The sequence below is a fragment of the Myxine glutinosa genome, chromosome 1, assembly GCF_964187855.1.
Source record: "Myxine glutinosa chromosome 1, kmMyxGlut1.1, whole genome shotgun sequence".
NCBI lineage: Eukaryota > Metazoa > Chordata > Myxini > Myxiniformes > Myxinidae > Myxine > Myxine glutinosa.
The window spans coordinates 343,369,246-343,383,145 of NC_136261.1; the positions used below are offsets into that span (position 1 = coordinate 343,369,246).

At 47.5% G+C, this 13,900-nt stretch overlaps 1 protein-coding gene across 3 annotated transcripts in view; it reads left to right on the top strand.

Moving 5' to 3' along the window:
* Nucleotides 1-326: 326 nt before the first annotated feature.
* The window catches only part of LOC137412911 (neutrophil cytosolic factor 1), a 66,345-nt gene continuing 52,771 nt past the window's right edge, over nt 327-13,900 (top strand). Inside the window, exons 1-4 of one of the 3 annotated variants that reach the window (XM_068098253.2) lie at nt 327-410; nt 10,741-10,858; nt 10,954-11,034; nt 11,202-11,277. In XM_068098253.2, the coding sequence (XP_067954354.2) occupies nt 10,760-10,858; nt 10,954-11,034; nt 11,202-11,277 (256 nt within the window). In that variant the 5' untranslated portion in view covers nt 327-410; nt 10,741-10,759. The remainder of the gene's footprint in view (nt 411-10,740; nt 10,859-10,953; nt 11,035-11,201; nt 11,278-13,900) is intronic. The other 2 variants (XM_068098261.2, XM_078769848.1) reach the window with 2 other exon arrangements.

Sequence of the window (13,900 nt, forward strand, 5' to 3'; positions counted from 1 at the left end):
GGGGTCTAAAAAGACTAGTTAGTATGTGCAGGTACAAGAATGTTACTGATATGTCAATGATCAAGACTATGAATTAAGACTAAATATCTTGGTATTTCTCATAGGCGATTCCATCACCTATGCCTCACTTCAAAGAGCCTGGTTTAATTTCACAATCAGAAAATAATGATACGATATGACAATTGTGTACCATGAGCATTTGATAAAGAAAAGTCAAAAGTAATGTAGAAAATTCACAAGTTGAAATTCGTGTCATAACATCCTTCAGTCTATCACGTTTTTGTAATGGTATTTCCCAAAATTTACCACTTCCCTTAAGTTCATGCAGATTGCCAAATTTCCAGTCAGCTAACCCACTCCGTTACACTGAGAACCAAGCAGACTTGCATTTTCAGAACTCCGACCTAAAGGTGCGTTGTTCTTTGTTTAAAGATATTTTTGGTCTTTTGATACTTTGTTTTGTCCACCTTCTCTTTGTGCTATTCTCTCTGCCTTCTCTGTCCCGCTTTTCTGCCTCCCATGTGCATCCGTTTTTGCAGTCATTGTGTGTGTCTCTCTCTCTCTCTCTCTCTCTCTCAAGTTTAGTTATCTCTCAAGTTTAGTTATCTCTCAAGTTTACAAGTCTTGTTCGATGTTCGAGTTTACAAGTCAAGTTTACTTATGCTCAATTTATCGATGTTTTTCTTGTTGTTGTTTTTTAACAACAATCTTCTTGGTGTTTTTTATCTTCCTTCCTTTTAATTGTTACTTTCTGCTGCCTTTATGTGTCATTCTTTGTGTCTGATATTGTCCATGCATCCATATTTCTGTCTCCTCCTTGCCTCCTCAATTTTATTTTTACCTTTGAGTTTCATACTTTGTTTTATTATTTTAGTAGAATTAAATTCCGTCAAAAATGATGGGTTTGTACAGTTTATTCGAAGTGCAGCCTCGCGAGCATGCCAAAGTCTGAAGCCTCAGCCAAGCCTTGCTTGCCTTGCTAGTTGCTTGCCTTGTTCAGGTGTGCTTATATCTTCTTTATTTATTAGACATCAAAAATGAACACTCACTCACTCATTTTACCATGTGCGCATTGCACATCATGTGCAGCGAATTTCACCTCCCTGCGCCTTGTATTTATTGTTGTGTGTATATATATATATATATATATATATATATATATATATATATATATATATATATATATATATATATATATATATATATATATATGTGTATAGGCCATTATGCCTTGTATTTATTGTTATATACAGACTTGGCATTTAATATGGAATATTTTTTTTTTCTTGACTTGGGTTTACTTTCTGAACTCAGTATATCAATCTGGTGAGTTTCTTTTACCCTTCGGTGATGTCTTTGTTGAAAGAACCATGTCACTGATTGTCTTTCGCAGCAAGAAGTCAATAACAGGATTATATCACAGGTGGCGTGAGAAAATGTAAGGACAGGTACATTTGACGATTGGCTTCACAATCGAGTATATAAGGGTTGTTGCGTTCTGCATTAGTGGAAAACAACTGCTGCATGTCTACAAAAGTTATTGCCGCTTCCTCTGGAGATGGTCTGTCAACTGGACAATGCTGTTGGTCATGGAGTGGTGGCTTTATGAAATTCTGGCATGAAACAGCTTGCAATTGCTCAGCAGTATGGCATCACTCAAGGTCAGGTGTCAAAGATCCTGAAACGAAATGCTCAGAGGGGTGTTCCTACTCCAATACCGAGGCCAGGACGTCCACGCAGAACCACAAGGAGAGATGATCGCCAGCTGCACCGGTTAGTCTGCAATGGCCGTACCAAGTCAGCTAATCGGCTTAGGGCTGAGTGGCAGCAACTGACAAATGTGCCTGTATCCAGAAGGCGAGTCAACCAACGACTGGTTCAAGCAGGCTATCATGCCAGGCGTCCCCTGAGAAAGCCACGCCTGACCAGACAACACAGCCAGCGCCGATTGCAGTGGGCCAGAGAGCACCGTCAATGGCAGCCAGGACACTGGAATCACGTGACCTTCAGTGACGAGTCTAGATTTCTGGTCGATCGTCAAGATGGCCACGTCCGAGTGCGCAGACAAGTGCATGAAGCCAACAACGAAGATTGTATAGTGCCAAGAGTCCAAGCTGGAGGTGGTGGGGTGACCATTTGGGTTGCTTTTCATGCAGGGGGCAAAACTGACCTGGTTGTTCTGAATGGAAACCTGAACCAGTTCAAGTACAGGGTCATTCTGGAAGAAACATTGCTCCATTTGCTCGTGCAGCCTTTCGAGGAAACTTTGTCTTCCAAGATGACAATGCACGGCCTCATCGTGCTCGCATGATCCAACACTTTCTTGCTGACCATGGTGTAGAGCATATGGAGTGGCCTGCCATGTCCCCAGATATGAATCCGATAGAGAACTTGTGGGCAGAATTAACGCGTCAAATCGACCACTTGGACCAGCAGCCGACCTCTGTGCATGATTGCAGCAGACTATTGTCACTGCATGGCAAGCGATTCCTGTCCAAACCTTGGCAAATCTCGTGAACAGCATGCCTCAACGTGTATGTGCTCTCCTGAATGCTCGTGGGGGTTACACGAAGTACTGAACTGTAGTTTTACTGTCCGTAATCCCAGTCATAATTTAGCTTTTGTTTTTGTTGAATTTTTTTTTGGCTAATGTGCAAAATAAAGAGATACTTCTGGAAAACGTACAGAAGTTTAACACAGTACTGTCCGTGAATTGAGTTCGATGTCAGTTTACATCTCTTTCAAGGATCAATTTATTTGCTTCGAAATGTCAAATGTGGTTTTTGTTTCTTTTAAAGGTCACATTAACAAAATCTAGAATAATTTAAACATAATTCCAATGAACTTTTGGTTCTAAGTCATCTTGAAAAGTAAGTTCACCCCCACAAAAAAAATATTCCATATTAAATGCCAAGTCTGTATGTATATATATATATATATATATATATATTTATATATATATATATATATATATATATATATGTATGTATGTATGTATGTATGTATATATATATATATATATGTATGTATGTATGTATGTATGTATGTATGTATATATATATATATATATGTATGTATGTATGTATGTATGTATGTATGTATATATATATATATATATATATATATATATATATATATATATATATATATATATATATATACACACACACACACACACACACACACACACACACACACACACACACACACACACACACACACACACACACACACACACACATACAGTCACGTGAAAAAGTAAGTACACCCCGTGTAATGTTTTGACTTTTTCAACATATTTCAACATACAGCTATTTGATCTTCATTTCAACAATATTGATAGATAAAGGTGATATTGTAGCGGCTGCCGCTGAGTTTTCACAATCGCCTTGCACCTATCAAGGACGCGGAGCGATCACCATGCCGGGCTCGTCCAGGACGCCCGGGCAGGCCCGCGCTCAACTTGCCAGGCCTCGGTCGGGACGCCCGGGCAGGCTCGCCCTCAACTTGCCAGGCCGCAGCCAGGACGCTGGGCCACGCCCCCTGGCGCCGGGCCTGGGCAAACCCCCTGGCGGAATAGATATATATTGCTGAGAGATAAACGGTTTTTCAGAGTGCCTGAGTGTTTGATTTCAATAAAGCAACTCAGATGAATTCCAGCTTTTTGTCGCGTCCATTCTTCTGATCGACGTGGGAGCCCCAGCTCCTTCATTGGTGACCTATCAACATGGACACGGCAGTCGCCCTTAAACTGCCTACCTTCTGGGAGGCTCACGCGGCGGTTTGGTTCGCACAGGCGGAGTCCCTGTTCGCCCTGCGAAGCATAACGGCCGACGACACCCGCTTCCACCATGTGGTAGCTGCGCTCGGGTCGGTTACTGCGGCCCGCGCCCTGAGCCTCCTCGAAAGCCCGCCAGCCGCTGACAAATACGGCGCGATTAAGAAGCTGCTCCTCGATGCTTTCGCCCTCCCATCGGCGGAACGCGCACGGCGCCTGCTCGATCTGCCTGAGCTCGGCGACACGCGCCCTTCCGAGCGCATGGACTACATGCTTTCACTGCTCGGCGAGCACTCTCCGGCATTCCTGTTCCGGGAGCTGTTCTTCCGTCAGCTGCCTAACCCGGTACGCCTCGCCCTGGCAAGCACGACGATCACAGATCCCCGGGCCCTTGCCAGAGAAGCCGACAAGATCTCCGCCGCAGGACAGCGCATCGTAGCGGCGACATGGGACCCACCGCCGTCCGACGCAACACCCAGGGCGCCCGAGCACCCGGCACGGTCGACGGCCGAACTGCCGACGCCATTGGCGGCCGCTCTACCGAGCCGACCACCTCCGGCACGACGACCGAGGCCTCCACCTGACCAAGCGTGGTGTTACTATCATGCCAGGTTCGGACAGAAGGCCCGGACATGCCGACCCCCATGCACCTTCGGCAGGCCGGGAAACGGCCGGGCCGGCGTTCATTACCAGCCATGAGCGCCGGCCACACGGGCAACTTACTGTTCATCACGGATACAGCGTCCGGACGGCGCTTCCTGTGCGACACCGGCGCCCAACTGAGCGTCATACCCGCCTCTGACCAGGACAGGCAATCCGCGGTTTGCGGCCCCTCCTTAGTTGCGGCCAACGGATCGACTATCCGCACCTTCGGCCCGCGCAACGTCACCCTCTGCTTCGGCGGCCAACGCTTTGCTTGGACGTTTGTAACCGCCAACGTGCCCGTGGCTCTGCTAGGCGCCGACTTCCTCTGCGCACACGGACTGCTGGTGGACGTCCAACGGTGTCGTTTAATCAACGCTGAAACCTTCAGCTCCCTGGTATGCACATTGAGCAGCTCCGCGCCGACCGAGCTGGCATGCACCGTCCCGGCGGCGAACGAGTTTGCTCGCCTGCTCACGGAGTTCCCGGCCCTCACGCGGCCGACGTTTTCGGCCGTCGCAGTACGGCATGGGATCGAGCACCACATACCAACCACGGGCCCGCCGGTCTACGCCAGGGCCCGCCGCCTCGACCCAGCCAAGCTCGCCGTAGCGAAGGCCGAATTCGACGCGTTGGAGCACCTCGGCATCGTGCGGCGCTCCGATAGCGCGTGGGCCTCGCCACTGCACATCGTGCCAAAGCCGGGGGGTGGATGGCGCCCGTGTGGCGACTACCGCCGTCTGAATGACGCTACCACCCCCGACAGGTACCCGATCCCGCATATCCAAGACTTCTCCGCCCGTCTGGCGGGACGGGTCATTTTTTCAAAAATTGACCTCATACGGGGATATCACCAGGTACCTGTCAGGGCGGCCGACGTCCCTAAAACGGCAGTCATCACGCCGTTCGGCTTATTCAAATTCTTGCGGATGCCGTTTGGTCTCAAGAACGCGGCTCAGGCGTTCCAGCGCTTGATGGACGGCGTGCTGCGTGACCTGCCGTTCCTTTTCGTTTACCTGGACGACATCCTCGTCGCCAGCACGTCCCGGGCCGAGCACCTCCTCCACCTCCGAACACTGTTCGAGCGCCTCAGCGAGCACGGCCTCATCGTCAACCCGGCCAAATGCCACTTCGGCACGACGGCCGTTGATTTTTTGGGCCATCACATCACCAAGAACGGGGCCGTGCCGCTGCCAACCAAGGTCGAGGCCATCACTACGTTCCCGCGTCCCCGCACCATAAAGGCCCTGCAGGAATTCCTGGGAATGGTGAATTTTTATCACCGCTTCGTGCCCCGCGCTGCTCAGCTCATGCGGCCCCTCTACGAAGCCCTCCGGGGCAAGCCGGCCAAGCACGACATCGCCTGGTCCGCAGCAATGGACGCGGCCTTCCAAGGCTCAAAGCGGGCCCTCGCCGACGCAACACTGCTCGCTCACCCGGTGCTCAACGCTCCCATCGCCCTCACCACGGATGCCTCCGACTACGCGGTGGGCGCCGTACATGAGCAATGGGTGAACGGGGTTTGGCAGCCACTCGCTTTTTTCAGCCGGCAGCTCCGGCCGAACGAGCTCAAATACAGCACGTTTGACCGGGAGCTCCTCGGTCTACACCTGGCCGTCCGCCATTTCCGCCACCTCCTGGAGGGCCGTCCTTTCACGGCGTTCGTCGACCACAAGCCGTTGGTTTACGCCATGGCCAAGGTCACGGAGCCATGGTCGGCCCGCCAACAGCGCCACCTCTCCGCCGTGTCGGAGTTTACCACGGACATCCGGCACGTCGCCGGCAAAAACAACGCCGTGGCCGACTGTCTTTCCTGGGCCAGCGCGAACGCGGTCCACCTGGGCGTGGATTTTGCACTTATGGCGGCGGACCAAACCACCGACACCACGGTGCAAGCCCTCCGGGCGGCGGACACGGGCCTCCGCCTGGCCGACATCCCCTGCGCGGACACTGTCCTGCTCTGCGACGTCTCCCAAGGCCAGCCTCGCCCCATCGTGCCCGTCGCCTGGCAACGCCGCATCTTCGCCTCCCTCCACGGCCTTTCCCACCCGGGCCGGAAAGCTTCCCAGAAGCTGGTGTCGGCGCGTTTCGTCTGGCACGGCCTTCGTCGGGACGTCCGCGATTGGACCAGCGCCTGCACGGCCTGCCAACGGGCCAAGGTCCACCGACACACCCAGGCCCCGCTGGCACCTTTCACCGTGCCCGAACGACGTTTCGACCACGTCAACGTGGATCTGGTGGGCCCCCTCCCCCCGTCACGGGGGTTCACACACCTGCTCACCATGGTGGACAGGACCACCAGGTGGCCGGAGGCCGTGCCCCTCGTCTCCACCACCACCGCCGACGTGGCGCAGGCTTTCATCGCCACCTGGGTCGCCCGCTTCGGCGCACCGGCGGACATCTCGTCAGACCGCGGTCCACAGTTCACCTCCGAGCTGTGGGGCGCGGTCGCCCGCAACCTGGGGGTCAAGCTCCACCGTACTACGGCCTACCACCCCCAAGCAAACGGGTTGTGCGAGCGATTCCACCGCTCCATGAAGGCCGCGCTCATGGCCGGCCTTCAAGACGTCGGGTGGGCCGACCGGCTGCCGTGGGTCCTTTTGGGCCTTCGCACGGCCCCCAAGGAAGACCTCCAGGCATCCACCGCCGAGCTTGTCTATGGCCAGGTGCTACGCGTCCCGGGCGAATTTGTGCCCGACGCTACCAGTCCCTGGTCCGCAGCTCACCAGCGCTCGGACCTCCAGGAGGCCGCCCGACGGTTTGCCCCCGTGCCAACATCCCGCCACGGTGACCCCCAGTCCTACGTCCCCCCAGCACTCCGCACAGCGGAGTATGTTTTTGTGCGTCACGACGCACATCGGTGGCCACTCCAGCCGCCGTACGACGGGCCCTTCCGGGTGCTGCGACGGGACGACAAGTCGTTCGTCATCGGCATCGGCGGCAGGTCGGACCGGATTGCTGTGGACCGCCTCAAGCCGGCACACGTGGACGTCGACCACCCACCACGGGTGGCCCTTCCGCCGCGGCGAGGCCGCCCCCCGTCCACGGTGCCCCCCACTCGACCGCCCATCACCTCACCGGACCCCCTCCCACGACCCGCTAGGGGTCGCTTCGGCCGGGTCGTCAGGACCCCCCTCAAATTGACCCTGCCGGTGCAAGTCGATTCTGGGGGGACGTGTGTAGCGGCTGCCGCTGAGTTTTCACAATCGCCTTGCACCTATCAAGGACGCGGAGCGATCACCATGCCGGGCTCGTCCAGGACGCCCGGGCAGGCCCGCGCTCAACTTGCCAGGCCTCGGTCGGGACGCCCGGGCAGGCTCGCCCTCAACTTGCCAGGCCGCAGCCAGGACGCTGGGCCACGCCCCCTGGCCACGCCCCCGGGCCACGCCCCCGGGCCTGGGCAAACCCCCTGGCGGAATAGATATATATTGCTGAGAGATAAACGGTTTTTCAGAGTGCCTGAGTGTTTGATTTCAATAAAGCAACTCAGATGAATTCCAGCTTTTTGTCGCGTCCATTCTTCTGATCGACGTGGGAGCCCCAGCTCCTTCAATATCATATAACAAATATCATGAAACATTTACATTTTCTAGTCCCTTGTATAATTTACATAAGCATAAATGCAAATTTCGCATGTGGAAAAAGTAAGTACACCCTTGGCTCTAATAGGTGGTTTTGCCCCATTTGGCAAAAACAACCTCAAGTAGGCGTTTCTTATAACTGTCTACCAGTCTCTGACATCGACTGGGAGAAATTTTTGCCCACTCCTCCATGCAGAATTCTTTCAGGTGTGCGATGTTTGAGGGTTTCTTGCATGCACAGCTCGTTTCAAATCCCCCCACAACATCTCGATGGGATTTAGGTCCGGGCTTTGACTTGGCCATTCCAGAACCCTCCATTTCTTTCTTTTCAGCCATTCCTTGGTGGATTTACTGGTATGTTTAGGGTCAGTCATGTTGCAAGGTCCACCTTCGGTTGAGCTTCAACTTTCCGACAGAAGGCCTCACATTATCCTCAAGCACCCTCTGGTAGAATGAAGAATTAATAGTGGATTGTTTGATGGTCAGCTGTGCAGGCCCTGATGCAGCAAAGCTGCCCCAAACCATAATATTTCCACCACCATGCTTTGCAGTTGGTATCAGGTTCTTGTGGTCTAATGCTGTCTTTGGTTTTTGCCAAACAGGTCTTCTGGTACTGTGGCCAAATATCTCTACCTTTGACTCATCTGTCCAGAACATATTGTCCCAGAAGTGCTGGTCTTTGCCGAGGTGTTCATTGGCAAACTTTAGTCTTGCCCTGATGTTCTTTCTGGACAGCAAATGTTTCCTCCTGGCACACATCTCCCATGTAGATCAAGTTTGTGCAGCCTCTTTCTAATGGTCGACTCGTGCACTCTGACATCAACAGTGGCAAGAGCTACCTGTAGGTCCCATGATGACATTCTGGGGCTCTTAGAGACTTCTTTCAGCATCTTGCGGTCTGCTCTCGGGCTGAACTTGCTGGGGCAGCCTGGCCTGATCAAGATGGCAGTTGTTTGGAATCTTCTCCACTTGTAGATGATCTTCCGGACAGTCGAATGATTGATTTCAAATTGTTTGGAGATCTTTTTAAATCCCTTCCCAGACTCGTAGGCATCTATAACCTTCTTTCTGAAGGCCTCAGAGAGCTCTTTTGTTCTTGGCATGGTGATGCCGCACACTTCAACACCAAAGAGCAAACCAAACTAAATGTCTGAGGTTTAAATATGACAGGTTCCTCCAAGATCCTCTCTAACGATGTTCTAATCATTTGCACCTGAGCTGGTGCACCTGATTCAAATTTTAGGTATTTGAAGTCGTGATAAATGTAGGGGTGTACTTACATTTTCCACATGCGAAATTTGCATTTATGTTTATTTAAATTATACAATGGACTACAAAATGTAAATGTTTCATGATATTTGCTATATTATATCACCTTTATCTATCAATATTGTTGAAATGAAGATCAAATAGCTGTATGTTGAAATGAAGATCAAATAGCTGTATGTTGAAATATGTTGAAAAAGTCAAAACTTTACATGGGGTGTACTTACTTTTTCACGTGACTGTATATATATATATATATATATATATATATATATATATATATATATATATATATATATATATATATATATATATATATATATATATATATATATATAAATTTTTATGCTTCAGTATGCCGCCTTTGAGGCTCGGTTTCAGGCCACAGTCTACATTTCCAACAAAAGAAATACGTAAAATTACTCTTTTATGAAAAATGTTTTCGAGTTTTTTATCATCAGAAATAGACCATAGTGAACACACTTTTGTGTTCAAAGATTGGCCTTGAAAACCCGACAAATCTTCCTTATGAAGAGGGACAGACAAATGTACAAATCGATACATTACTAACATAATTGCCTTTGCCGATTTCGAAAATACTTTTGTCCATGAGGCAATTTGTCAAAATGCCTTCGCCGATTTTGAGAATACTTTTGTGCATGAGGCAATTTTTCCAAAAATAAAAATGGTGTTTTTTGGATCGAAAATTAGTTTGATGGTCATGACATTTTCTGGATATGTTGGGTATAGTTAGGCATTGTTAATCGTGAAGAATTTTTTTTTTGCAAAAAAACGATCGAAGGCAATTATGTTCGTAACGTATCTAAATACACACTGTTTTATGTAGGTAGATAAGAATATTTATTAGACATCTTACGGACGTAAATGAACACTCGTTTTACTCTTCATGCGTTGCACATCACGTGCAGCGAATTTCACCTGCCTGCATCTTGTATTTGTTTTTTGTTTTTTTAAACGCATCTGGACACCGCCCTTGAGGCTCGGTTTGCAAGCCACCCTCCACAACTCCAGTAGAAGAGACATAATTACTCTTTTATGGAAAATGTTTTTCGAGATTGTTTTATCCTCAAAAATATACCGTCGTGAACACACAATCGTGTTAAAAATTAGCCTTTAAAATGTTACTCAAATCGTCCTTATGAAGGGTGACAGACAAATGGACAAATACCCACTGTGTTTTATACAGGTAAATGCTCTCTTTTGCAGGTGGTGGTATTGCGACTTCTGGTTTTCTCCAAAACTTCTCCAACTTTTTTTTATCTGTTTCGTAGCAAAAGCATTTCTTTTTTGGTTAGCTTCTGCTGTCAATTATGTCCGTGTTTCTTGTGTTTTGAGTTGTGCTGGATTTGCTCACATGAGTCATACCAACTCTTTTTTTTTTTTTTTTGTTAATTCCTCATTTTCGAAATGTCTCATCTTCCTCTTATTTTATCTATGTAACATTCTTTACAGCTGGCCATAATCTGTTGGAATGTCTGAGACCAATAATAGTGAAAGTACCTGCACTGGCTGCCTATGTGGGGTGGAGGTCTTAGGCTCTGAGATCCGACAGAACCCCAGTCAACATGTCGTAAGATTTTTTGTTTTTAACCTTTCATAAAGTGCATGATTTTGCAAAATATATCTATTTTTTTTCATCAAATCACCTGTATTCCTTCATTTTAGGTTTACATATTGGTTGTGCGTTGGAGTGATGGCTCAGAATCTGTAATTCACCGACAGTATGCAGAGTTTCGCAACCTTTATGTAAGAACAGTATTTCTGCTTGCTGCTGTTGTTTGCTCTCCATTGAGTTGTTCCTTTGTTTATATCCTATGTTATTTTTTGGTAACATATAACTGATTGAGACTCTCATTTCAATTCCCCCCCTCTATTATTATCAGGTTTCTTATTCTGTTTTTATTTTTTTCAAGGCTGTGCTGGTGGAAAAGCTACCCATTGAGACAGGCCAGATTTGTGAGAGTGACAAGGTAATTCCAGCTCTGTCAGGTAGGGGTCTCCATCAGAATCCATTTTTGGTTGGTCAGGGAATGTACCCTAATTTCTATTCAATTTTTTTGTTATACGTTGGTGCTTTTTGACAAAAGTGTGACTGTTTTGTTTGAGTGCGTTTAACAATGACAATAGTAAGAGTAAAAGTGATTCAAATTTGATCTGAAAATTTGAAGACCAAAGTTTTTTTGTTTTTTTAACCAAAATAGTTCCTCGATTTTAAAGGTATTTTCCAGCCTTGCATACAGATGTCCCATTTGAATGGAAGCTTTAATGTACCTTCAGTGTACCATTGCTAAAGACAGCACATAACCAGTGTTGGACGTCATTCTTATTAATGTTGGATGCCTCCAAGGTGCTGTTTTTGGTTACCAATAAGATGAAATTTAAAAAGATAGCAAAGATGGACTGCAAAGGGGATGTGGTTAGACAACCCATGTTCTACAAAGTAGTTGTTTTCAGTTGGAGGACATGTGTTAGCATGCAGTATAATGATACTCTTGGAAAAGAGACCAGGCCACTTCCTTATTGCTGACTTAAACTTGTCACAGATAAGGTCCCAGAAGCAGCCTATTCTTATCCTATATATGTATGTATATATATATATATATATATATATATATATATATATATATATATATATATATATATATATATATATATATATATATATATATATATATATATATATATATATAATCGTTAGATTAAATAAGACGTGGACGTAGCTTCAGGACGTCGATCTTTAATTGTCGACAAGCTTTCGACCAACAAAGGTCTTCTTCTAAGTCGGCCCCAAGTTCAACGGAAGTGGGGGGCTTGGGGCCGACTCAGAAGAAGACCTTTGTTGGTCGGAAGCTTGTCGAAAATTAAAGATCAACGTCCTGAAGCTACGTCCGCGTCTTATTTAATCTAACGATTATTTATTCAATGCAAATGAGACGCCCTGCTCGTACTGTGGAGTTTCTACTATTTCTTACAGTTATATATATATATATATATATATATATATATATATATATATATATATATATATATATATATATATATATATATATATATATATTATATATATATATATATATATAATATCGATATATCTATATATCTTTCCTATTATCTCTCCGCGCTGGATCGGCTTCGTGTGGAGATCGCTAGCCCGGCGTTGGACCTTCGGTGCTGTTGGTTCGTCGTGGTGCTCGGTGCTTTTTGGTGCTTTCGGTGCTGCGAGCGGACAGGAACTTGGGTGCGACTGGCGAGGGGCTTGCGGCGACGCGCTCGGTGAGGCCTGATGGCGCACGAACAGGCGCGCATCGAGGCCTGTTTCCTATTATCCTATTATTTTTATATATATATATACACAGACTTGGTATTTAATATGGAATATTTTTTTTGTGGGGGTGAACTTACTTTTCAAGATGACTTAGAACCAAAAGTTCATTGGAATTATGTTGAAATTATTCTAGATTTTGTTAATGTAACCTTTAAAAGAAACAAAAACCACATTTGACATTTCGAAGCAAATAAATTCATCCTATCCTTGAAAGTGATGTAAACGGATATCGAACTCAATTCACGGACAGTACTGTGTTAAACTTCTGTACGTTTTCCAGAAGTATCTCTTTATTTTGCACATTAGCCAAAAAAAATTTCAACAAAAACAAAAGCTAAATTATGACTGGGATTACGGACAGTAAAATTACAGTTCAGTACTTCGTGTAACCCCCATGAGCATTCCGGAGAGCACGTACACGTCGAGGCATGCTGTTCACGAGATTTGCCAAGGTTTGGACAGGAATCGCTTGCCATGCAGTGACAATAGTCTGCTGCAATTTAGGCACAGAGGTAGGCTGCTGTTCCAAGTTGTCGATTTGACACGTTAATTCTGCCCACAAGTTCTCTATCGGATTCATATCTGGGGACATGGCAGGCCATTCCATATGCTCTACACCACGGTCAGCAAGAAAGTGTTGGATCATGCGAGCACGATGAGGCCGTGCATTGTCATCTTGGAAGACAAAGTTTCCTCGAAAGGCTGCACGAGCAAATGGAAGCAATGTCTCTTCCAGAATGACCCTGTACTTGAACTGGTTCAGGTTTCCATTCAGAACAACCAGGTCAGTTTTGCCCCCTGCATGAAAAGCAGCCCAAACGGTCACCCCACCACCTCCAGCTTGGACTCTTGGCACTATACAATCTTCTTTGTGGGCTTCATGCACTTGCCTGCGCACTCGGACGCGGCCATCTTGACGATAGACCAGAAATCTAGACTCGTCACTGAAGGTCACGTGATTCCATTGTCCTGGCTGCCATTGACGGTGCTCTCTGGCCCACTGCAATCGGCACTGGCTGTGTTGTCTGGTCAGGCGTGGCTTTCTCAGGGGACGCCTGGCACGATAGCCTGCTTTAAACAGTCGTTGGTTGACTAGCCTTTTGGATACAGGCACATTTGTCAGTTGCTGCCACTCAGCCCTAAGCCGATTAGCTGACTTGGTACAGCCATTGCAGACTAACCTGTGCAGCTGGCGATCATCTCTCCTTGTGGATCTGCGTGGACGTCCTGGCCTCAGCATTGGAGTAGGGACACCCCTCTGAGCATTTCGTTTCAGGATCTTTGACA